The 24783-nt window shown below is 52.5% G+C and overlaps 1 protein-coding gene across 3 annotated transcripts in view; it reads left to right on the top strand.

Moving 5' to 3' along the window:
* The first annotated feature begins 10223 nt into the window (after positions 1-10223).
* The window catches only part of ACLY (ATP citrate lyase), a 42910-nt gene continuing 28350 nt past the window's right edge, over positions 10224-24783 (top strand). Inside the window, exons 1-10 of one of the 3 annotated variants that reach the window (XM_082602910.1) lie at positions 10224-10372; positions 15281-15462; positions 16638-16760; positions 18475-18537; positions 18993-19183; positions 19646-19725; positions 20784-20911; positions 21699-21817; positions 22427-22563; positions 23335-23396. In XM_082602910.1, coding sequence (XP_082459036.1) covers positions 15304-15462; positions 16638-16760; positions 18475-18537; positions 18993-19183; positions 19646-19725; positions 20784-20911; positions 21699-21817; positions 22427-22563; positions 23335-23396 — 1062 coding nt within the window. In that variant the 5' untranslated portion in view covers positions 10224-10372; positions 15281-15303. Of the gene's footprint in view, positions 10373-15280; positions 15463-16637; positions 16761-18474; positions 18538-18992; positions 19184-19645; positions 19726-20780; positions 20912-21698; positions 21818-22426; positions 22564-23334; positions 23397-24783 lie in introns of all 3 variants that reach the window. The other 2 variants (XM_082602909.1, XM_082602911.1) reach the window with 2 other exon arrangements.

Genomic DNA, 24783 nt, shown 5'->3' with positions numbered 1-24783 from the left:
GTCTCTTAGCAACAGGGAGACGTAGAGTTGCTTCCGGCCCCGCCCCTCGCGCGCAAGGCTGAGTCCCGGGCACAACCGCTGCCAGCGTGCGCATGCGTCTAGGCAGCCGCGCGTTGAGCGGGGCGAGGCGAGCGCGTGGCCAGCAGCTGCAAGGCGCCTGCGAGGCGGGAGCGCTCTGTAATGTTGGCTGTTGCACGCTACATCGGTTCTTCCTGGCGTTGCGTGGCGTTCAGAATTTACAGCCAGGAAAACCAGAAAGAAGATTGGGGGCAGAATTCCAAATAGGGGTAAGGCATTCGTGGCAAGGATATGTGCACGTGTACCACCATCAGAGGGAGGGAGCCCAGGACTTCGGAGTCGGAGTGCTAGGTCTGTGTACACTCACTGCGTGACCCTGGGCCAGGCACCTAAGGGCACTAACCTTCAATGTGACACATTTAGTGAGCACCTGGCAGGCCCTCACCCCCTCCAGGCGTTTCCTGATATCCTTTCCCATACCACCACTCCCCCCCAAAAAAGGGGGACTAGGTTCTTCTAGGTTCCAATAAACACCCTGCATTTGCTACATATATTTTTTAAAGATTTATTTATTTTTGGCTGCGGGGGGTGCTTTCTCTAGTTGCCGTGCGTGGGCTTCTCGTTTCTGTGGCTTCTCTTGTTGTAGAGCAGGGGCTTCTGGTGTGCGGGCTTCAGTAGTTGTGGCACAAGGGCTCAGTAGTTGTGGCTCGCGGGCTTAGTTGCTCCACGGCACGTGGGATCCTCCCAGACCAGGGATTGAACCTGTGTGCCCTGCGTTGGCAGGCGAATTCCTAACCATTGTGCTACCAGGGAAGTCTCTACTACATTACTTTAGAATGTCAACTTCCAACACCAATGAGATTGCGAGGCTCTTGGCCTTGTATTCATAGGGGGAGCTGAGAACAAACGAAATCATTGTTAAGGTTTAAATAGCAAAAAGATACCCTTAACTACGCACAACTACACACCAATGAGTACATGTAAAGGTGGCGAAACCTGAATAAGATCTGTGTCTATTTTCTAGTTGAGATATTGCACTAAAGGTTTTCAAAATGTTACCATTGGGGGAAACTGGGTAAAGGGTACATGGGATGTCTTTGTATTATTTCTTAAAACTGCATATGAATCTGTAATTATCTCAAAATAAGTTTAATTTTAAAAAAGAATACCTTTAGTACCAACATAAAAAAATAACATTTTTTTCCTGGAAGAGTTCTGTCTAGCCAGGGAGAGAGTTGCATAAAACAATAATGACGGGGCTTCCCTGGTGGCGCAGTGGTTGACAATCTGCCTGCCAGTGCAGGGGACACGGGTTCGAGCCCTGGTCTGGGAAGATCCCACATGCCGTGGAGCAACTAGGCCCGTGAGCCACAACTACTGAGCCTGCACGTCTGGAGCCTGTGCTCCACAACAAGAGAGGCCGCGATAGTGAGAGGCCCGCGCACTGCGATGAAGAGTGGCTCCCGCTCGCCGCAACCAGAGAAAGCCCTAGCACAGAAACGAAGACCCAACACAGCCATAAATAAATAAATAAATAAATAAATTTATTTTCAAAAAACAATAATGACTACACAAAGTGATATTGTTATTCAAAGTTCTGTGTGCCTGTGAGGGAGATGAGGACACACTTACTTTAGAGCTACAGTAATGGCATTAGCATAAAGATCAATATATAGATCAATGGAACAGAATAGAGTCCATAAATAGATCCACACATATATGATCAATTAATGTTGCTAAGGAAACTCACTGGGGAAAGAATAATCTTTTTGACAAATGGTGCTGGAACAATTGGATGACCATATGCCAAAACAAAGCAAAATAAGCAAAAAGCTGACCCTTACCTCATACTACATACAAAAATTAACTCAAAAGACTTAAATATAAGAGGTCGAATTATAAAACTATTTAAAAAATAGATGAAAATAAGAGAGCAAAAAAACATGAAAAAGAAAAAATAACTTTGATGTCATCAAAATGAAAATCCTTTGCTCTTCAGAAAGACACTTAAGAAAATTAAAAGGCAAGCCACAGACTGGGATAAAATATTTGCAAAACATCTATCTGACAAAGAACTTGTAAGTACGATAAGTAAAGAGCTCTTACAACTCCATAATAAAACAAATAAATTAAAAAATGACCAAAAGATTTTAATAGTTATTTCATCGAAGAAGATATGTGGAAGGTCAATTAGCACATGAAAAGATGCTCGGTGTCATTAGGAAAATACAAATTAAGAACCACAGGTACGGGGCTTCCCTGGTGGCGCAGTGGTTGAGAATCCATCTGCCAAGGCAGGGGACACGGGTTCAAGCCTTGGTCCGGGAAGATCCCACATGCTGCGTAGCAACTAAGCGCGTGCGCCACAGCTACTGAGCCTGCGTGCCACAACTACTGAAGTCCACGCTCCTAGAGCCCGTGCTCCGCAACAAGAGAAACCACCGCCCGCTCACCGCAACTAGAGAAACCCCGTGCGCAGCAGTGAAGACCCAACACAGCCAAAAATAAATAAATAAACAAACAAATAAATAAATAAAAAGAACTACAGGTAGACACCACTACACACCCGCCATAATGGTTAAAGTGAAAAAGACTGACTTTACCAGGTGTTGATGAGGTCGTTAAGCAACCAGAACTCACACACTGCTGGTGAGAATGTAGAATGGTTTAACCACTTTAGGAAACGGTTTGGCAGCTTCTAAAAAAGTTCAACACACTTACCATATGACCCAGCCATTCTACTCCTAGGAATTTACCCAAGAGAAATCAAACTCTATGGGAACATTCATAGCAGCTTTATTTGTAATAGCCCCAAACTGGAAACATATCCATCAACTGGTGAATGGATAAACAAATTGTAGTTTATCCATGTAATGGAATACTACGCAGCTATTAAAAGGAAAGAACTTTTTTTTTTTTAAAGAAGACGTTGGGGGTAGGAGTTTATTAATTAATTTATTTTTGCAGTGTGCGTCTTTGTCTTTGTGCGAGGGCTTTCTCTAGTTGTGGCAAGCGGGGGCCACTCTTCATCGCGGCGCGCGGTCCTCTCACTATCGCGGCCTCTCTTGTTGCAGAGCACAGGCTCCAGACGCGCAGGCTCAGTAGTTGTGGCTCACAGGCCTGGTTGCTCCGCGGCATGTGGGATCCTCCCAGACCAGAGCTCGAACCCCTGTCCCCTGCATTAGCAGGCAGATTCTCAACCACTGCGCCACCAGGGAAGCCCAGGAAAGAACTATTGATACATGCATAACATGGATAAATCTCAAAGTAATTATGCTGAATGAAAGAATTCGTACAAAAAAGACTATATAATTCCATTTATATAAAATTCTAGAAAATGCAAACTTAATCTATATTGCCCAAAAGCAAAACGGTGTCTCCTGGGAACTTGGAGGTATAGGGCAGGGAGGGATAGATTACAAAGGGTAGAAGGAGACTTCTGGGGGGTGAAGGATATGTGTATTACCTTGATTGTGGTAACATTTTCATTGTGTATGCATGTGTTAAAACTCATCAAATGGTACACTTTAAGTATGTACAGTTTATTGTACTTCAATTATATATCAGTAAAGATGTTTTTTTAAATTCAATAAAACAGCAACAGTAACGTGTGCTTTTTGGCAGTTTACAAAACACTTTGTGATATTCACAGCACCCAAGGGAGGGAGGGAGCCAGGCAGTACTTTCCTGGTTTCCCAGATGAAACACTGGGCCTGAGAGAGGTGACAGGGTTTGCCCCAAGCCACAGCACCAGGATATAGGGGAACTGAGCTGGGATGCGTGTCTTGGGTTGGATTGGTAGGGTAAAAGGCACTGGAATTGGACCCCAACCTGTGCCAGCCATTTACTAGCTGGGCTCCTTATGTTACTTCTTTATTTCCTCATTTACTGTGAATTAAAACATAGGTACAGAAACATCACTGAAACATACATGTACAGTTTAATAGATACTTATAAAATGAACACCCATGCATTCATCACACAGGTAAGTCAAGAAACATATTACCAACGGGGGCTCCCTGTGAGGCCCCTCCCCAGTCACAACCCCACCCCTGCACTGCCACCCCTACCCAGGTAACCACCACCTTTCCAGTTACTGCTCTGGTCGGAGCCCCCACGGTCTCTCTCCTGGATTAATGCAAGATCCTTCCAACTAGGTCTCCGCATTCGACACTTGCCCCCTTCCTTCTCAACACAGGAGTCAGAATATTCCTTCTAAAATATAACTCAGATCATGGCACTCTGTTTAAAACCCTATAACGGTCTCCTATTTCACTCAGAATAAAAGCTACTCTCCCCATCATGCCCTGTGCTCCAGCCGCCTGGCCTCCTTGCTGTTCCTCATGCAGGAAGACACCAGCTAGACTCCTTCTTTAGGGCCTTTTCTTGGCCTGTTCTCTCAGCTCCAAAGGGCCTGGGACTGGGCTGGAATACTCCCTCCCCACCACTTAACTGACACTTTCCCCTCCTTCATGCATTTGCTCAGATCTCTCCTTTGCAATGAGGCTAACCCTGCCCATCCTCTATAATACTGCAACCTACTTGCCCTCAGCTTCCAACGTGGGAATTGTTTATTCATTTATTTTTTAACTAATTAATCTTTTCATGGAAGTATGTTGATTATAAAATTGTTAGTTTCAGGTGTACAGCACAGCGATTCAGTTATACATACATATATATATATTCAGATTCTCTTCCCTTACAGGTTATTAGAAAATATTGAGTAGAGTTCCCTGTGCTATATACAGTAGCTCCTTGTTGGTTATCTGTTCTATATATATAGCAGTGTGTATATGTTCATCTCAACCTCCTAATTTATCCCTCCCTGATTTGGGAATTCTTGAGCCTCTGTGCTTTTCTTTTTTCCATAGCACCACCTTCCAATATACTATTATAACTTCTTTATTTATTTTATGATTGTTTATTGCTGTTTCCCCTGATAAAAGGTGAGCTCCCCAGGGTGAGCACCTTTGCTTGTTTCACTCACTGTTGTTGCTCCAGTGTCCAGAATAGCATGTGGCACATTGCAGGAGTTCAGTAAATACATATTAAATGAAAGAACCACTGTCCTTTTTTTTTTTCTTCAATAATCATTTCCTTGCTTTTCTCTGTGGTTTTTCCACCTATGTATCCATTCCAAATAATACAATTTAGTTTTGCTTGTTTCAACTTTATGTGAGTTGAATCCTACCATAACTGTGTTTTTATGGTCTACTTTCTTTTGCTCAACACTTGTTTTTTGAGACGCATTCATGTTGCTGTGGGTAGCTGCAATTCATTCATTTTCCCCTGCTCTCTGTCAAGTTTTTCCTTGTATGAATATACCACAACCCATCCATCCATCCAACTGTTGATGGGCATCTGGGCTCTGTCCAGTTTTTGGACAATCTTGCATGTGTGTCCTCGCACATATGTGTGTGAGAGTCTCCGGGGTACATACCTAGGAGTGAAGCTGCAGGGTCTTAGTGTATCTGACTCTTTAATTTTATAAGATAAATGCCAAATGGTTTCCAAAGTAGTTTGTTTGTTTGTTTGTTTGTTTTTGCCTGCGTGGGGTCTTCGTTGCTGCGTGTGGGCTTTCTCTAGTTGTGGTGCATGGGCTTCTCATTGTGGTGGCTTCTCTTGTTGTGGAGCATGGGCTCTAGGCATGCGGGCTTCAGTAGTCTTAGCACACGGGCTCAGTAGTTGTGGCTCGCGGGCTCTAGAGCACAGGCTCAGTAGTTGTGGCGCATGGGCTTAGTTGCTCCACGGCATGTGGGATCTTCCTGGACCAGGGATCGAACCCGTGTCCCCTGCATTGGCAGGCGGATTCTTAACCACTGCGCCACCAGGGAAGTCCCCCAAAGTAGTTGCATCAATCTGCCCTCCCATCTGCAGTAAGGTCACCTCTTTGGACCTCAGTTTCCCCTGTATTTCCTTTATAAAATTAAAGAATTGGACTAGAGTATTTCTGAGGTCTCTTTTGGTTCTGACTTTCTATGAATCTGTCATCAAGGAGCCCTGGATAAGCAGCACTTGGGGCTGTTCATCCTTGCGACAACACCTAAGTTGTGAGGGAGAGAGGAGAATGCAACCTGTGCTTGGGATGAGGCCTCCAAACATCCCAGGATGTCTCTTAACATTGGTGTCGGGAGACTTCCCTGGTGGTCCAGCGCTTAAAACTCCTCGCTTCCAATGCAGGGGGCCCGGGTTCGATCCCTGGTCAGGGAACTAGATCCCGCATGCCTCAACTAAAAGATCCCATGTGCTGCAACTAAAAGATCCCGTGTGCTGCACATAAGACTAGGTGCAGCCAAATAGATAAATAAATATTAAAAAAAAAAAAGGTTGGTGTCAGGGTAGAGACTTTGGCCCTGATGGAGCTTGAAAGCTCTTATCTGTACACCTTCTACCTGCCCTTGAGAGAATTCCCCAAAATGGAACGCAAAGAGAGACAAGAGGCAAAAATGACAAATTCACTCAGAGATAAGGTAAAACATGCCAAGTAAAGGTCAAGGCTGAGTGATCTGTTAGGGAGGGGGCATGCAGGCTCTGTCTTGGAACAGAAAGTGGTAAGCTGCCTTCCTAGGGGAACGTTTCCTGAAAGAAGGGGGAATTTCACAGGAAAACACCTGGTGGGGAGGAGCCAGCAGCAATTTTTAAGACAGGGTGAGGGTAAAGTTGGGGGTGACTAGAAAGAGGCCAGCCAGGAATCGGACGGTCTGGCCGGAAGATACTTCCTGAGTACAGATGCTGGCTCTGGTGGACCCTCCCTGGGGCACTTCTCCAGGGCACACGGGCCCTCGGCTCCAATTGGTGTTGGGAAAAAATTGAGTGTTGCAGGAGTGAGAACGCCCCCTGGTTCTCCACAGGGTGGAGGACGATGGGTCTGTGCTGTAAGCCCCTGTCTCTGGCTGTCACAAGAGAGAGGTGGATTTAGAACTGCACACTCCTGTAGACCCTCCTCCTGGCTGCATCTCCTCCCTCCTCCCCCTACTGTCCCCCTATGATTTCTTTCTTTCGTTCACACATTCATTCCAGCGTATATTCAGTCATATATACAGTGAGTGCCTAATATGTGCCTAGCCCCATGCTGGGCACTGGGGATGCCATAATGAACAAGGCACATTCCCGAGTCTTGAGGAGCTTATCGTCCAATGGGGAGATGCACTGGATATGATTATCTTTCCCTCCTCTTCACCTGCAGCAGGTTGTAGTGGACTAGGCAAGGGACCTGGTGGCAGAGGGTCAGTTGCTTATCTGCAAAATGATGATGACACTTCGTGCAAGGGGTTGCTGTGAGGAGTATGTGCTAGCACCCATGCCTTTCACGTAGTAGGTGCTCAATGAATATTAGCCAAAATGGATTAAAACCTAGGAGGGAGTCATTAGGTAGTCTAAGGCTCCTGAAACTGAGATAGAATGCCCAAAGCCTGGGCTCAGAGATGGTACCCAGTGACATGGACCTGTCCTCTGCCCAGTCTAAAAGAGGAGGGAGGTGATTCAAAAGGGAAAATCAAAAGAGAACAGAAAGATGAGAAGATGGGGCCCAGATTGATTAATCTGAAGCAGAGGGAGCCTCTGTGAGGGCATGGTGAGGTAATGAGGGAGTCTTCCCGGGTGAGGTTGGGGGTAGGGCCTGGAATGGGACCACTGAGAGAACTGAAAAACCTCAGTGATTGGCTCATGGACACTCTGGCCAGCACCTCTCCTCCCTCACTCCTTGGATAGTTACTTTCTTGTTGTCCTGCCCAGGACTAGTCAGACTTGGGTGCAGCAACATCTAGATGGGGCACGTAATCACTCAGCAAATATTTATTGAGCATTTACTATGTACCAGGCCCCACTCAAAGTGCTGGAGAGACGGCAATGAAGAAAACATGTACATCTGCAAATATATCTGCAGGATAAATTGTTAGAAGTGGAATTGCTGGGGCAAAGGGCATGTGCATTTAAATTTTTTCTCCACATTGTCAAGTTGATATACAAAGTTTGTTACAGTTTATGTTCTACTTGGATGCCTGTTTCTGGATGAGTATTTTGTTTTTTTTTTAATTTTGTTGAAGTACAGTTGACTTACAATGTTGTGTTAATTTCTGCTGTACAGCAAAGTGCTTGTTATACATATATGTATTCTTTTTAATATTCTTTTCCATATGGTTTATCACAGGATATTAAATATAGTTCCCTGTGCTATACAGTAGGACCTTGTTGTTTGGATGAGTGTATCTTTCTAACCAGAAGGATAATTGCTACGCAGTTGATTCCCCCTGACTGCAATCTTCCCACTAGCCCACGAAGATCCTGAGTTGCTATCCACGAAGGCCAGAAAAGGAGTACCTTCATAGGAAATGATTTCTTTTCTTTTTTTTTTTTTTTGGCGGTACGCGGGCCTCTCACTGTTGTGGCCTCTCCCGTTGTGGAGCACAGGCTCCGGACGCGCAGGCTCAGCGGCCATGGCTCACGGGCCCAGCCGCTCCGTGGCACGTGGGATCTTCCTGGACCGGGGCACAAACCCGTGTCCCCTGAATCAGCAGGCGGACTCTCAACCACTGCGCCACCAGGGAAGCCCAGGAGATGCTTTCTTTAGCTGTGATGAGGTGATCTTTCTCCAAGATTGATGCTATTTGGGGAGATTCTTGGTAGGGGTGGAGCTCACTCCATGTAGGAGTGGAAGACTTTATTTTTAAAAAAATTTTTTTAGTGGTACGCGGGCCTCACACTGTTGTGGCCTCTCCCGCTGTGGAGCGCAGGCTCCGGACGTGCAGGCTCAGCGGCCATGGCTCACGGGCCCAGCCGCTCTGTGGCATGTGGGATCCTCCCGGACCGGGGCACGAACCCGCGTTCCCTGCATCGGCAGGCGGACTCTCAACCACTGCGCCACCAGGGAAGCCCGGAAGACTCTTTATGACCAAGAGGAGAGGGGAGTTGAGGAACTGCTATTTCAAAAAGATGCCCGAGGGAAGGGGCCGGAAAGTGACATCAACAGGGGTCACTTTGTTCAGGCATGGGCAGCAAGTTTAGCTGCCCCATTCCTGGCTATGACTGGATTGCAGGGAGAAGGGTTTGGCAGAGTTTTTGTGCACGAGAATGTCAACATCGTTACAGTGTACAGTGTATGACCCCAGTGCTTGGCAGGGACACGGCCATGCGGATTCTCTGCACACTGGGCTGACCCCTTCACCTGAGCTGCTCAGCGCATGATCCTCCTTCCTGGAGCTAGACAGCTGTTAGGGTCAGGGAGCAGCTCGGGAGGCCTAGAGGACTGGGGTGGACATAGCAAAGCTCCAGAATGTTGCAGCAGTAAATATATGTCTTGGTTTCCAGGACTGTCTGATTTCAAAAATACTGCCCCACAAGTTCACCAGCACCTGTCAGGCCGGGTGTCCCAGAGTTTGACTTGGAAAATATAGTCTGTCTCACAGGTAATGGAGAGGGGGAAGGCAGCAGTTCGTTCATTGCTGTGTCTAAGCGTGGGATTGTGGGGGGAGGGGCGGGAGCAGGAGACCAGCGAGATGGGCCCAGCTCTGTGCTAGAATCTCCCGTTGAATTCTCAGCTCTGCGCTGAGGTGAGCAGGTGAGTAGGACGCAAGGTGGTGTGATTGACGCCTTTCTAGCCCCACCTGCTCACCCAGTCCTCCGCCCTATCCCACGCACTTTGGGAGGTCTAATCTATAAGCCTCAGCTCTCTGCCTCGCCCCACCAGCTCAACGAAGAAGGTCCACGTGCAAATGGGAAAGCAGTCTACCACGGCTGCTTAAATACCTGGTCTAAGCACCTGGGTTCGGTGTGGCCGATTTCAGGCTGCGGGGATACGGACGTCAGTTTCTCCCCCGGGGAGACAGGAAGGAGACTCCGGGTCCCCAAAGCTGCTATACAGCCCGTTCGGTTGACACCCCAGCCCCCCTCCCCAACTCCCCCATCGCAGCGGAGGCCCGCCCACCTCCTAAGCGATCAGGCCACTGCCCCCAGCCTCCTACGTTCTCCTCCCAGTGTAGCCCGGCCCATCTCCCCACCCGAGGCCCCGCCCCCGACCCCTCCCCGTCCTGGCAGGCTCCGGAGAGGCGGTGCCGGCCAGCGGTCTGGGACAGACGCACCAGCGGGACTACAAGTCCCAACAGCCACTGGGCCCCGGCCTCGGGGGCGGGGCTATACCGGGCAGCGAATTGGGAGCAGCCCTGGAGCTCAGGCTAGGGAACGCGTATGACCAATCGCCGGGCGGCTCGCGCCGTGTGCCGATGGGGGCGGGGAGAAGCCCGCCAGGGCCCGGACAAAAGCCGGATTCCGGGCGGCCGCGGGAGGCTGGAGCGCTCGCTGTAGTGGCGGTGTTCGGGGTCCTGTAGACCGAGCGCCGCGCACAGGCTTTCGCAGAGTGGTGAGTGGCGGGCGACTGCTTTCGGGAGATGGACCTCACCTGGTCCCGGAGCTTCCTGCCTCCCTCCCCCAACCCGGAACCGCCTCCCCAGAAGCCGGCTTCGGGCTCACGCGCGCTCCCTGCACCTGCTTGGAAGTTTTGAGGGTCTTAAGCTTTAGGTTAGCCTTCGCCGGGATCCCGGCTGGTTGCCTCGTGTCGCCCCCTCCCCCCCCACGCCTCCACATTCCAGTTCCTGGGAGTTTGCACAGGGCTTGCCGCCGTCCTTGCCTGTCTTCCCTCCGCCGAATTGCATTTCCCCCTAACTGGAGCCCCTCATCCCCACCCCGGGGCCAGTCATCGAGCCTCGTCGGGCTTTATCCGGCCACCTCTTTCCCCCATCTGGGTCCCTCCCACCGGATGCCGGGGACGGGAAGTAGTGGCTAGTTTCCCCACTCCTACCCCTCATAAGCCGGGCTCAGGCCCTTCCTCTTAGTTCTGTGGAGTCGACTGAGCCCCGCGCCGAAGTGGAGGGAGCGAGCGGGGCACGCAGCCGCTGCGGGCCACATGCGGCCGGGCCGACCCAGGCCTCGCCACGAGGACCTAGCCTTGGATCGGCGGCGCAGGAAAGACCCTCCTAGCTCTGGAGGTGCCGTCGGGCCCAGCCGCTAAGCGACAGATGGCCGGGGTACCCGTCTCCCTCCCCACCCTTGGCGTTGATGCCCGAGCTTGGTCGAGGCAAGGTCCTCAAGGGGCTGGAGGATGCTGCCGCCGCCCTCCTGTTGGGCTTGGCCGAGGGCCAGTCGCGGCGCCAGCTGCCCTCTCCAACCTTGGCAGATACTGTGAAGTGCCAAGGAGTTCTGCCATTAGGTGGTCCTCCGGAGTCTGCCTGGGAAGAGGATTTTGGGGGGGTGGGAGGGGAGCAGTGCATAGCACAGTTTGGTCAGCCAGCCCACAGCCCGCTTCTCTCTCCACCCTTTAACTTTGCTCTGGGTTCCAGCCAGCTCAGATCATTGGGTTTCTGAAATTCTGAAATGTTGGGTGAAGGACAGCTGGTAGACCCAGCTGCCCAGAGGGTTGTTTTCACCTCTTAAAGAGCTGCTGCTGCTTTTTTTTTTTTTTTAAGCGCTCCTTAAACAGCTTGGAGGATGGTGATGGGAACAGCCCTCAGACACTGAGCTGGGTGGTTGGTGCCTCCACCCCCATTCTCCACTATGTTTGCTGCAGTAGGGGACCCCCAGAATTCTGCCCCTCCTTTTACTCCAGGGATTGCCTGTCGTTTAAAAAAAATCCCAGTCCTACGGATACTAACCTTAAAATAAGTGCTCTTTGTCCTTCCCACAGAGACCATAAGTAGCATCCCCAGTGGTTCCTCTCCACTGGCTGTGTCCCAGGGATACAGTCCTGGGGAACAGGCTCCTTTCATTCATCCTTCTCTGTGGGCCGCTTCTGCCGTCGGTGGCTGCTGTGGATGAACTCAGTTCTGGGCCACTTATCCTGTCTGCAGAAAAGACCCCATTCTGCTCAGAAGGTCCCTCCTTTGGATTGAGAGAGAGAGAGAGAGAGAGAGAGAGAGTGTGTGTGGTGTGTGTGTGTGTGTGTCTGTGTGTCTGTGTGTATGTTTTCAGGTTCCTTGACATGATTTCTCCCACATTTAGCTAAGTAACAGTTTCTGGGACTCTAGAGTGGACCCCTGGGGTCTTAGCTCTGCCCTGAAACCGTCTCTCACCAGTTTGATAGCACATTCAGTTATTCAGTTCCTGAGGAGGCAGCCCAAGACTCTGTAGTGGTGTGTGTGTGTGTGGGTTGTGTTGTGTTCCCAGCCCAGATTGGTATACACGTTAAGTCCTATTGTCACTTGAGCAGATGTTCTTAGCTCTTGGTCTCTGGGCTGTCAGATCATGGTCATAGGTCACCACCTTGAAATGGTATGCACAATTGGGTATGTGCACATTTTTCTGGGCTTTTCTTCTGGTGCTCAGAAGAGTCTGAGACCTCAGATAGGTTAAGAGCCACTGACCTAGAGAGACCCTACCGAATGATTAAACTTGTGGATTTCTTTCCACCCAGTCCACTCCCTGGCTTTGTGAGCCTTCTTACCCTGTCTTGAACATGCAGAGGCCAGATTCTTTCCGTGCTTTTATTCTGTCTGTAAATTCTCTGTCTTGGCTTTGAGAGGGCCTTCCCCATCTAAGCCACAGTGCTCTAGTGGCAGATCTGTTTGGGTGAACTGGCAAAGCTTTTCTATCCTGTATCATCCCCTGTTGTCTTCTCTCCCATCCCCTCCCGAGGACTGGTTGAAGATGAGTTCTTGGATCTGAGATTTGAACAAGGGCTCAAGAAAATTGTGATTTTTTTTTTTTTTTTCAGCTGCAGAAGGTCCCGTTGCTCATCCGTGTTCTTTCCAAAGTTGGGTCTCTGTTTGGGGAGGTGCCAGGTTTGGGGGCGTGTTGTTCTGGGAGTGCCCTCTGCTGGAGAGGCTTAGCGAGGGGCTTCCTTTCTCCTGGAATCTGTGATCAGCCGGCGGCTGATGTGTCTGAACCGCTAAGGGTGGTCAGCAGCTGCCCCCTCCTTTCTCTGCTTGATCTGCCCTGGGCTGCACTCTGTTTGGGAGGGGGGTAGGGGCACGTGTACCCATCTGATTTCAGGACCAGTTTTTCTGGTCTGAGTCAAGGAGGTTGGGAAATGGAGCTGGAGTGGGTGGGGGGTGGAGGGCTGTGAGGCTGTGGGGACGGTTGAGGTACCTCCTTCGGAAACTTATGCTGAGAAGGAGCCGGAAGTCATCCCAGGGAAAGGTGAGACAAGGGAACGTCTCCTTTGAGCCCCTTCCCAGCTACCCGACTTTGGGCCAGGCACCAGACTGAACGCACCCATTGTGCCGAGCTGGAGACTAGCTGGGAGGCTGAGGGAGCCAGCCAAGCCAGGGTGAGAACCTGAGGCCCAGCCTGGCTTTGGGAGGGAGGTGCAGAGTGGCCCCTGGAACTGGGAATGGAGACCAGCCTTCCTGAGTGTGTAAACCAGGCAGCCCTCCAGTTCCACCCTCTTTTATTTACACTTGACTTTTCTCCCCCAGCAAATTCAACAACTTCAGTTCTGGGTCTTTGTTGGAGAGGCAGGAGTGACTTTTCCTGATCTGGCCAAGCTCTTGGCACGAATCACTTGGTTTCCTTTCCCTCCCTGTCTCCCCACCCTTTCTCTCCCCAAATCGCTCCTGGCACTACCAAGGGAGAATGGGTGTGTCAGGACAAAGCGATGGGGAGGGAATATGAAGAACTTGTCATCAGAGACTCTTCTGTGAGGTGAAGGTAGGGGAAATGGCCTGGTCCTTGGAGAACTGGTCTTTTCTCTAGGGCTGAGGTGTGGGTTTTCTGGGGACCAGGAGTGAGAGGGTTTGGGTTCAAGCCTTGGGTCCCGGACTTCCCTGGTTTGGCAGTGGTTAAGAATCCGCCTGCCAGTGCATGGGACACAGGTTCTAGCCCTGATCCCAGAAGGTCCCGGAACATCCCGCATGCCGCAGAGCAACCAAGCCCGTGCACCTAGAGCCCATGCTCTGCAACAAGAGAAGCCACCGCAATAAGAAGCCCGTGCACCACAACAAAAAGTAGCCCCCGTTGGCCACAACTAGAGAAAGCCTGCGTGCAGCAACGAAGACCCAACACAGCCAAAAAAAAAAGCAGGGGACCTAAGGCTTTTTTTTTTTTTTTTTTTTTTTTTGGCTGCGTTGGGTCTTCATTGCTGCGTGTGGGCTTTCTCTAGTTGTGACCCACGGGCTTCTCATTGCGGTGGCTTCTTGTGTTGCGGAGCACGGGCTCTAGGGCTTAGGCTCGGTAGTTTTGGCTCACAGGCTCTAGAGCACAGGCTCAGTAGTTGTGGTGCACGGGCTTAGTTGCTCCGCGGCATGTGGGATCTTCCCGGACCAGGGCTCGAACCCGTGTCCCCTGCATCGGCGGGCAGATTCTTAACCACTGCACCACCAGGGAAGTCCTCCCCGCCCAACCCGCTTATTAATTAGGCTTCTTGGACAAGTTATCTGAACCCCTCTGAGGTTTTATTCCTCATCTAAGAAACAAGGCCATAAATCTCCATGTCCCTCCCAGGGCTCACATACATGTGACCGAGGATGGTTTCTGCCTCTTCTCCCAACTCTGGCTCAGTTAGAAGTGACCAGTATGGGTGGTCCCCAGAGAGGCCTCTGTTTTGCTCTAAATTAGTAGCTGGATGACTCAGTGGGGTGGGTGGGATGCACTGAAAGTCACAGTTCCCCCAGCCTGTTTCTGCTCTGAACTTGGGTAGGAGTCTAGTGTCCTGGGAGAAATGGGCTTTGACGTGACTCTTCCTCTTTGCTCCTTGGGGGCTTGGTCCTGCGTGAGGCTAAGTAGACTTGCTCGCCCAGCCTTCAGGCTGGTGATGTGTATAAGAGTGTGAAGTGGGTGAGTCTGGGTGTCGGGGAGACCAAACGTGGAGGGCGTGTAAGGCCAGCATTGCGCAGTTTGGCCGTGTTCCCCACAGGTCACAGAACCAAAGGGTGTGTTTCAGTGTCTGTATGTCCACCTCGGGTGGGACTAGCACTCAGGTTTGGGTCACATCCCTGCTCTTCCTGGTCTCCCCATCCGGCTTCCTCTGTGCCAGGGTGACTGTGGTCTTGGGTGAGCTAGTTTTCCTAGAGGGGGTGGAGGCCAAGAGTCCCTGGGGAGATAAATGCCACCCTTGTTTTTCTCCACCATCATTTCCCGATCCTCCTTCTATGATGTGAGAAGCGCTGTTTGAGATCTCCCTTCCATCCCTCCTCCTGGGGCGGCCCTCTTCTCCCTCGGAGAAGCGCTGAGATCGGGTATTATAGTCTGGGGGCAGCTGGGCGTGGGTCTGCCCTGCTGGAGAAGATAGCACCTCCATCTCCCCACCCCCTCTGACCAGCCCCTCTCACCCCACCAGGTAGAGCAGGGCCCTCCGCAGCCATGTCGGCCAAGGCGATCTCCGAGCAGACAGGCAAAGAACTCCTCTACAAGTACATCTGCACCACCTCGGCCATCCAGAACCGGTTCAAGTATGCCCGGGTCACCCCTGACACTGACTGGGCCCACCTGCTGCAGGACCACCCGTGGCTGCTCAGCCAGGTGAGCCTGCCCCCCGGCCTGAGCCCCTTCTCCAGGCCGAGAGTCCCAGGAAGAGAAAGCAGTCGGTTTGCTGGAGATGTCCCCCCGGGGCATGTGATGGCAGCCGGTCTGCATGGGTGGGCAGGGTGCAGGGGGCTGAGCACGTTTTGTGTTTGGCCCCGGGCCCTGCATGCTGAGGTCCCCTGGCACGGCGTACAGAGCCTGGACTGGAACTGGACAAACCGGAGTTCAGATGGCAGCTCTCTACATGTTAACCTTGTGGCCTGGGGCAAGCCATTTCACCTCGGTAGAGCTTTAGATTTCCCATCTGTCAAATGGGCATAACACTCAAACACTGAGTTTAAGGATTAGTAACAATGTCTGGAAAGTATTCAGTGTGCTGCCTGGCACTTGGTAGTTGCTCACTGAAAAACATCCACCCTATTCAGGAATATGTCAGGGCCATGAGGAAGTGTGACGCTGTACTTAGGGTAGAATGGCTGATGGGATCCACCCTGGAGTAGAGGCTCCTCTCTGTAGATCTCTGCAGGGCTGTAGTTGGGACGGTGTCTGGAAGCTTAGACTTCTTTGGCAGGTCCCAGAGGGCGGGACTGGGACCAGTACGGGGAGGCGCTCAGGGAGGCAGGTGCCCTCCCACCATGAGGCAGCCCAAACCACAAAGCAAGCTGCCTCCGGAGGCGGTGAACTTCCTGGTCCTGGAGGTGTGGGAGCAGTGGCTAGGGGCTGCTTGTTGGTCTTATAGACAGGGTTCAAACCCTGGGATCGGGTTGACCAGATGTCCTCAAAGGTCCTTTGTCACCCCAAGGCTGTCTCTGTTCTTTCTTTTGAAACACAGGTGCTAGTCCACATTCTGAGGAGTTGAATGAAGCTAAGATACCACATAGGGAGGGTAGGGAATCACTTACTCATTCAGCACGTATTCAGTGAGCACCTGCTCTGCCAGACCCCATCCTGGGTGAGGATGGCTTTAGATTCCTGGTTGTTAAAAGAAAGATGTTGGCCGGGGTAGGTGAGGGAAGCTTCTGGGAGTTGACCTTGAAGGTTGGGTGGATTTCGCTCTGGGGGTGGAGTGGATTGGAAGCCACCAGGCTACGCTGTGCTTTGGGTCCCCAAACTGTCACCTCTTACTCTACCCTATCTTTCCTTGCTGTAAATACAAACCCCTCTTATTCCAGAGCTTGGTGGTTAAGCCAGACCAGCTGATCAAACGGCGTGGAAAGCTGGGCCTAGTTGGGGTCAACCTCACCCTGGACGGAGTCAAGTCCTGGCTGAAGCCACGGCTGGGACAGGAGGCCACAGTGAGTCTGGGTGTAGGATCGGGGTGGATGTGCTGTGGTAACAGAAGCAAATGTGGTCGCCACCAGATCAGCACTGTGGATCACCCCCACAGCCGGTCAGATTGCAGCCTGGGGAAGGCAGGAGCCCAGCAGAGCTGACTTAGGCAGCAGGGCCGCCTTGGTGCTCATTCCCAGCTCCCCTATCGGGGAATGGCAAGGTGTGCTGTACAGGTAACCCCAGTACAATCTGAGAGCCAGGCGGAAATGGTCTGTTTCTTTAACAACAGTCGTGGAGATGGGACTCTGAGAGCTATTCCGGGAACTCCTTTCTTTTCAATCTCCAGAAAGGGTAGGGTAGCTTGTCACGACCTGTGTATATAAGCGGGTGGGTAAAAAAAAAAAAAAAAAACTTGCAGAAGGGAGATGCAGAATCATTTAGGCAGAAACGTTCTTGGGCCAAGAACCTAGGAGGAGGAAACAATAATACTGAAGAGTAAACTTAATTCTTGCCTTCCCCCAGCTCGTTGATCCATTTCAACTCTGTAGGTGAGATAGTTAAAGTGAAATATGGCTTAGGAAGGCTAAGTGATGCCCAGAAATAAAACTGCATTTCTCTTTCTTCTCCCAAAAGGAGCTGGAGAACTGAAGGGAGGGAGTAAGCTGAGGCTTGGCTTACACTGGGGAGGGTGTGCTGTCCATACCTGGCTTTGTCGCATCTGGGGTGACCAGGGACCAGGGTTGAGCTGTTCTCTAACTTGGTTGCCCGGGAGTCGGATGAAGATGGTGATGGAGCCATCTTCCTTCTTACTGGCCTTCCTCAAATTGGCTCTTCCTGTTAATTTCCCAGTGTCTGGCTCTCGTGGGTAAAGAGGGATCCTTGATGTTATACACAGGCCCGGGGGCAGAGGGATCTTGACCTTTGTGCCCCCAGGCCTTTGGGGAGAGGACAGCAGGGTTGGGGGCTGAGCAGTGTCCCCAGGGAGGTCCTCATGCTTCCTTCTCCTCAGCTGTCTGTTGGGAGGGGGATGTCAGGGACCTGTGCGCTGGCAGCAGCGTTGACCCCGGCAGGAGCAGCTCATTACCTCTGATGGATCGCTGTCTGGTCCTGACTCAGCAATGACGCACGCATGGGTGGGCGGGGGCTTCGGGACATGCTGGGAGGGATGAGGGCTGTCTCGCCTCGGCTGCTGCCAGGGACCCACTCAAACTGATTAGCTCTGCAGGCCTGTTGTCCTCAGCCTGGAAAGTCTGTGTGGAAAAGTTTTCCCTGTCAAGCTCCCCTCTCTCCCCACTCCGAGCCATCCCCTGCGCCTAGACTCCTGTTCTGGGGCTCGGTCTCCCTGCCTGAGCTCTGGGATAGATCGCCTTGATTTGTCTGAGCGCTTTAATTTGTGGCACAGCAGAGGGAGAGATGCTCCTCATCTCTGCTTTTGGGGCGGGGTGATGTTGCAGCTCATTTATCATCCTCCAGAGGAGGCAGGAAAGAATGTGTGAGGTCAGTGTTGAAGTGTAGCTGGCACGAGGTGGTGGGTGGAAGAGGAGATCTCACGAAGACCTCTTGAGCCCATTGCCCTGGTTTCTGGAAAGATCTCTTTCTGGAAGGTGTCATGGCAGTAGTGCTTGGGCCCCGCCTCTGATGGGAGGGCGAGGTGGAGGGACCAGAGGGCGATCCTTCCTCCTGCCCTGCGAGCAACACATGCCTTCTGGTCTAAGCTTTATCTCCCTCAATCTCTAGGTTGGCAAGGCCAGAGGCTTCCTCAAGAACTTTCTGATCGAACCCTTCGTCCCCCACACTCAGGTATGTGTGAAGTGGCTCCCAGATGGGTCTTCTCCCTCTGGGAGCTTTGTGTCTGCTGACCCTAAAATGATGAAGGAGAAATCAAGCTGCTGGAGAAGAACCAAAGGGACCAGAGTCTCTGAAGCGGTGCTAAGGGTTTGAGGGTGCTGCGGAGCAGGGAGTCCAGAGATGAAGGAAAGGGCTTAGTTTGCAGCAGGAAGGAGTCAAGGCTGGTAACAGAGGGGACTTCCCAGTGCTGGGATGAGAAGGACTTGAAGGCAGGACCCCTTCCCCCAGAGCAGGTCACGTTGGCTCAGTCTGGACCGTCAGCCAGCAAGGCAGTGACCTCTTGTCTCTTGTCCTCAAGGGGAAGATGGTGACCTGCTCTTACCTGGTGAGAGGTGTCTACGGGGTTTTAGAAATGATACCACCGGGGTTGGGCCCCTCACCCACGTGGTGCTCTCTTCCCCCGTAAGGAGGAGGAGTTCTACGTCTGCATCTATGCTACCCGAGAAGGGGACTACGTCCTGTTCCACCACGAAGGCGGGGTGGATGTGGGTGACGTGGACGCCAAAGCCCAGAAACTGCTCGTTGGTGTGGACGAGAAGCTGAATCTTGAGGGCATCAAGAAACACCTGTTGGTCCATGCCCCCGAAGACAAGAAAGAGTTGAGTGAGGGATGGCAGGGAGGTGGCAGCGGAGGAACGGGGAAGGCCGACAGCTCTGGGCACAGAGTGGGGAAAGCAGAGTGGTCTTCCCTGTCTGGGCACCCACTGCGCCGCCCCAGCATCTGGCCGGAAGGTGGGGAGCAGGAGGCAGGCACCGCCACTCCCTGCCCCCAGGAGGGATGCTGCGGGTGGAGGGGAGGCCGGCTCAGACTGAAACATGCGTCAGCGTCCCTCACCTCCGTGCCCTTGCCTGTCTGGCGCGTGTCCTCCGCCTGCTGCATGCCTGACAGCTCCCTTCCGCCTCAGCGGCTGAAGAGTGATGTCTGGGGAGCGGGGTTTGGAGCGGAAAGTGATGGGTCAGCGGGGTGGGTGTTGGCAAGTGGAGCTGTCAGTGACAGTGAGAGATTGCTACTGAGCCACTCCGCCACGGATTGACAGTCCCTCTCTGCCTCCCCCTGTAGGATTCTGGCCAGCTTTATCTCCGGCCTCTTCAATTTCTATGAGGATCTGTACTTCACCTACCTCGAGATCAACCCCCTTGGTAACTATCTCTGCTGGGGTGGGACAGGGCAGAGTCCCAGTACCTATGGTAACCCTGGCCTTGACGTTCCGAGGACCAGACCCCCACTTGCAGGGGGCAGCGCAGACAGCTGTGCGTGGGCGGAGGGATCTCCAGGCTCCTGTTCCTGAGCTCTCAGGAGGCCACAATCATTCCTCTTTTCGCCAACTCCAGTTTCTTTCTTTCTTCTGTGATGGGGAAGTCCTGGTTATGATCTGACTCTGCTCTGTGGCTCTTCTGCCAGTGGGTTAGGCTGTCCTACCAGGAGCTGAGCTGCCCCTGCATCCGCCTGACCAGTCAGACCCTACCTTCCTCTTGGTGCCTCGGAGACCCCCGCCCTGCCTCCCCCTCCAGGACTTGGTCCATCATTGACCCCCAAGGCTGGAAAGATCTGGGCGAAGCCTCTCACGCTGTGAAGGAGGCAGGTGGCGTGGGCTGGCTCTGGCCGGGGCTTCGTAGGGCAAAGTCCTGATTCAGATTCCAACTAGGGAATGGACCAGATGGCTCTGTGCTGACTTAATTAGCTAAATGGCCCTGGGGGAAAGGGAAATGGACTCCAGTGAGGTGGCAGTGAATGAATCCTGCTGGCTGGGGGGCCCAGTGAGCCCACGGCTTCCCACTTCTCGCCGGACCCTAGGAGACCCTGGTGTGTGCACCCAGGGGCCTTAGCGACTGTGCCTCAAACACTTTTTTGGTAAATAGCAGGGTTGTGGTGGGTGAATAGTTAGACATTTAAGGCATGGAGGATAGCATTTTGTAAAAATGCTTAAAAATTGCCATGGCAACTGAAACAGACGTTCCTGCCCTATTACCTACAGGTCAGGGAGCGGGGACTGGTCTCGTAGAATTTGTTTTTCCTTGAATGGGGGAAAAGCTGTGTCTCCATAAGGACCAATCTGGTTTCTTGTTGAGCTAGAGAGTCGTTAGGCCTGGGTGGTCCCCCATGGGAGCGGTGTGTGGGGAAGTCTAGAGGGGGTTGGAGGTTGATGGTCATCTCTGCTAGGGCCCATGTCTGATTGTTCCTTCTTTTCTTAAAGTAGTGACCAAAGATGGCGTCTACGTCCTTGACTTGGCAGCCAAGGTGGACGCCACTGCCGACTACATCTGCAAAGTGAAGTGGGGTGATATAGAGTTCCCTCCCCCCTTCGGGCGGGAGGCTTATCCAGAGGTAAGGATGGTTTGGGGAGGAGATGGAGAGTGAGGGGGACCGGTGGGGTGGGGGGGTGATTGATCTCCTATGAGCATTTGGCAACCCTTGTAGGCTATGTATTTGGCAGGAAAGGAAGGCCAAGAGCCATTTAATTTTTTTAAAACCCTGGAGGAGGAGGGTGTGGGGGTCAGCCAAGCCTCTGACTCCCGGCCGGAGATCCTTTTAGACTCTCCTCTCAATCAACCTCCCTGGGCTCATGACCTGATTTGTTGTTTCTCGGTAATTCTGAGTGGCTCCCCGAATCCTGTCAGGAAGGTAGTTCTCTCGGCCGCTTGCTGAGAATTTTAATTGCTCCTTCCCACCCCATCCTCTGAGAGGTCCTCGCCACAGGATCAGGCGTGTGTGGCAGAACCCAGGTCAAGGGAAGAGGCTCGGCTGGGGGGAGGGATGGGGCCTTGGGGGATGAGCTAGGCAGGCAGATGCTGGGAGTGGGGGCCATGCTAGAAGTAGAGTGACATAGCGAGGCCCGGGACTTGGGCAGAGAGCCAAGGACTTGAAGTCTGAGAGAAAGGAGTTGGGAAGTTTGTCTCCAGGCGGTGACTGGCTGTGGGTGGTTTTGGTACTTGGAGACGGCATCACGTTTTGTCCCAGGCACATGAGGCCCTGCACAACCCCTTCTCCCTGACGTTGCAAAGGCAATGGAGGACCTCTTCATATGACTCCAGGAGAAGGGGAGGGGTCCTGGGATCTGTGACCTGGTGAAGGGTGTGCCCCCAGGGCCCACCTGTTGCTGTCTGGCCCCTAGGAAGCCTACATCGCAGACCTGGACGCCAAAAGTGGGGCAAGCTTGAAGCTGACCTTGCTGAACCCCAAGGGGAGGATCTGGACCATGGTGGCCGGAGGTGGCGCCTCTGTCGTGTACAGGTGACTGAGAGGGCTGCTGAGGGGATGGCGGCTGGGTCCACCTAGGCTTCCCACGTGTGGCCTGAATCAAGTCGCTTCGCCTCGGGGTCTCCAGTTTCCCCCCTCGGTGCAGAGCAGAACTCGGAGGGCATCCCAGAGGGGCCTACACAGTGTCTCTGCAACCTTCTTCTTTGCTTCAAAATGAAGTTATTAGTTATAATTCTTATAATTAGTGATATGTGCTCCATGCAAAAGTACAACAAATAACAGAAAACGAACCAGAAAGTGAATGTTGCTTGGCTGTGTCACCACCCCTCCCCCTACGGTCACCACGGTGTGTGTCCTTCCAGGTGTCGTAGTGCCTGTATGAATAGTCATACTTTTACACTCCATAGAAGTGTTGGGTAGGGCTGGGAGGATGCCCCCCCGCCCCGGGGAAGTCTGATGCAGGACAGTTAACCTTCAAGTGTGACTTGTTTGGGGCTTGAGGGTCTGAGGTCCGAGAGGTCAGTTCCATAGGCTGCCCATCGTCAAGGCTTCAGGGGCGTCTGCGTGGCCTCCCAGGCACCAGGCCGCCACCCTCTGCCACTCAAGCTGGAGCCAGCACTGACTTCCTTGTCTCCCTGGCAGTGATACCATCTGCGACCTAGGGGGTGTCAACGAGCTAGCGAACTACGGGGAGTACTCAGGTGCCCCCAGCGAGCAGCAGACCTATGACTACGCCAAGACGATCCTCTCCCTCATGACCCGCGAGAAGCACCCCGATGGTGAGACATGCGCTCCTTCCCTGGGACAGCCCAGCGTCCTCGGTGGGAACAGCTTTGGCTGGGCTGTGAGGCACCAAGGTTTTCCTGGTCCTTTGCAACCTGGGACTAGTTATTTAACTTCTGGACCTCAGTTTCCTATATAAAGCCCTATGAGCAGGTGCAAGCGGGGAGGCGGTGGTGGCATGCTTTTGCTGACTGCTAGAACGCGGTTCTTAGCAACTCACTCACACATTTACTGTCTGGGCTGTGTGATTCCCAGCTTTCCTGTATCACCTGTCCTGTGTTTTGGGACTACAGATACCAATTCCCCTTCCCTTGAGCCAGATAGAGATTCCCACCAGGGGTATCCAAATGCCAAGCTGGGTTTCTAGATGCCAGCTAGGAATGATGTAGAGATTCTGTGGGTTCGAGAATTCCCTGGCTGTCCAGTGGTTGGGACTCCGCACTCTCAGTGCCAAGGGCCCGGGTTTGATCCCTGGTCAGGAAGTGAGATCCCACAAGCTGCGTGGCGCAGCCAGAAAAAGAAATTGAGGTTTTCTGGGCTTGGATTAACCACCTGCTTGGTGGCATAGGTTATGGAGAGTGGAGCTGATGACACTGAACAGGCATCAGGAGAGACCAGCTTGCTCCCCCCGCCTCTGCACTGGTATCTCCTAACAGCTGGGGGACACTCACTCGGGAGCCAGCACTCCCTCAGCTGGATTTCTGGTATGATGGATGCCCAGGTCTACCTTTCTAACCCTTTTTTGACTTCTCTTGCTCCAAACCCAGGCAAGATCCTCATTATCGGAGGCAGCATTGCCAACTTCACCAATGTGGCCGCCACGTTCAAGGTAACCAGCTGCAGGGGAATGTGGGGGGGGGCGGTTGGGAGCGGGGAAGGGAAGTTTCTGTGCAAGTAGGTTTGAGACAGAAGCAGGTTCCCATGAATTACCCAGTCCGGGGAGGGGCTTTTGACCTAGGGATGCACAAGACACTGGGATGGATCTGGGTCCAAACCTGTGTGTCTCTGGGCAAGCAGCCGACCCTCGCGGGGCCATAATTCTCCCATCTGAAGTGTGGGGAGAAGGGGGATTTCTGCCTTCCCCGCTTTCAGGACCAATTCTTCAAAAACTGGCTTGACTGATCTCATTTCCAGCACTCCATTGTAAGACTCTGGCTTCTCTGCACCTCCTAGTGGTTTTGTTTCCCAGTCATCTGCCCGTTCTCCAAAAGGTTGGCATGAGGAAGTGTCTGATGCCCTGGGGCTCCTGCCCATCCAGCCAGAGGCCCGTCAGCCTGGGTCCCTGTGCACAGGTCAGGGGCGTGGGCCCCAGTTTAAAGAAAGTGTGACTGCTGGTCAAGAAGGATGACAGCTAACGTGTCTCGAGACCCCTCCCCTTCAAGGGGGCCGCCTCAGGAGGCCCCTTATCCCGTCCTGTCAGGTGCTCACTGAAGCCCTTCAAAAGAGTGTCTTCCATCTGGTAGTACCACATAAGCTTTGAAAATAATGCGTAGGGCTTCCCTGGTGGTGCAGTGGTGGAGAGTCCGCCTGCCGATGCAGGGGACGCGGGTTCGTGCCCCAGTCCGGGAAGATCCCACATGCCGCGGAGCAGCTGGGCCCATGAGCCATGGCCACTGAGCCTGTGCGTCCAGAGCCTGTGCTCCGCAATGGGAGAGGCCCGCGTACCGCAGCATAAATAAATGTCAGTCTTGAAAGTCTGAGCTCTCGAGAAGGAGGGGACCAGGACAGGACCAGGCCTCGCCAGTCCTGCCTAAAACAGGTCCCTAATTGGACCTGATTCAACAAACAAATCTGACACAGGTGAATCTCAACAGCTTTGTTTTAACTTGTGAGCAGCCTGTAATAAAGGCAGTGCCGTCGATAAGGGCGGTTACGTCTGGAGCAGGAACTGTGTGTAGAGCTTCCCGTGAAATGCCGTGAGCGACAGAACTTAGACTCAGTAAACTTGCCCTCCATCTGGAGAGACAAAACTGGTCCATACCTGTACGTGCTCCCACGTTTCCACAGTTGATACCCATTGCAATGCTTTTCCCCCAAATCACTTGAAGCTTTTGTAGGACTTCGACATTTAAGTAGACTATGTCCTGATCACCCTGACAACTCTTGCATAGGACCTCGGTATAGAGTTTCCCCCAAAATTGCAATAAGAGAACAAGAACAACTATAGATGGGTTAAGAGAGACCAGCAAAGCCCCGCTGGCGTTGGAGGCCCAGCA

The sequence above is a fragment of the Mesoplodon mirus genome, assembly GCF_964341445.2.
Source record: "Mesoplodon mirus genome assembly, chromosome: 18".
Taxonomy (NCBI): domain Eukaryota; kingdom Metazoa; phylum Chordata; class Mammalia; order Artiodactyla; family Ziphiidae; genus Mesoplodon; species Mesoplodon mirus.
Note: the sequence above shows the minus strand (reverse complement) of the source record. Positions and strands in the feature narration are given on the sequence as shown.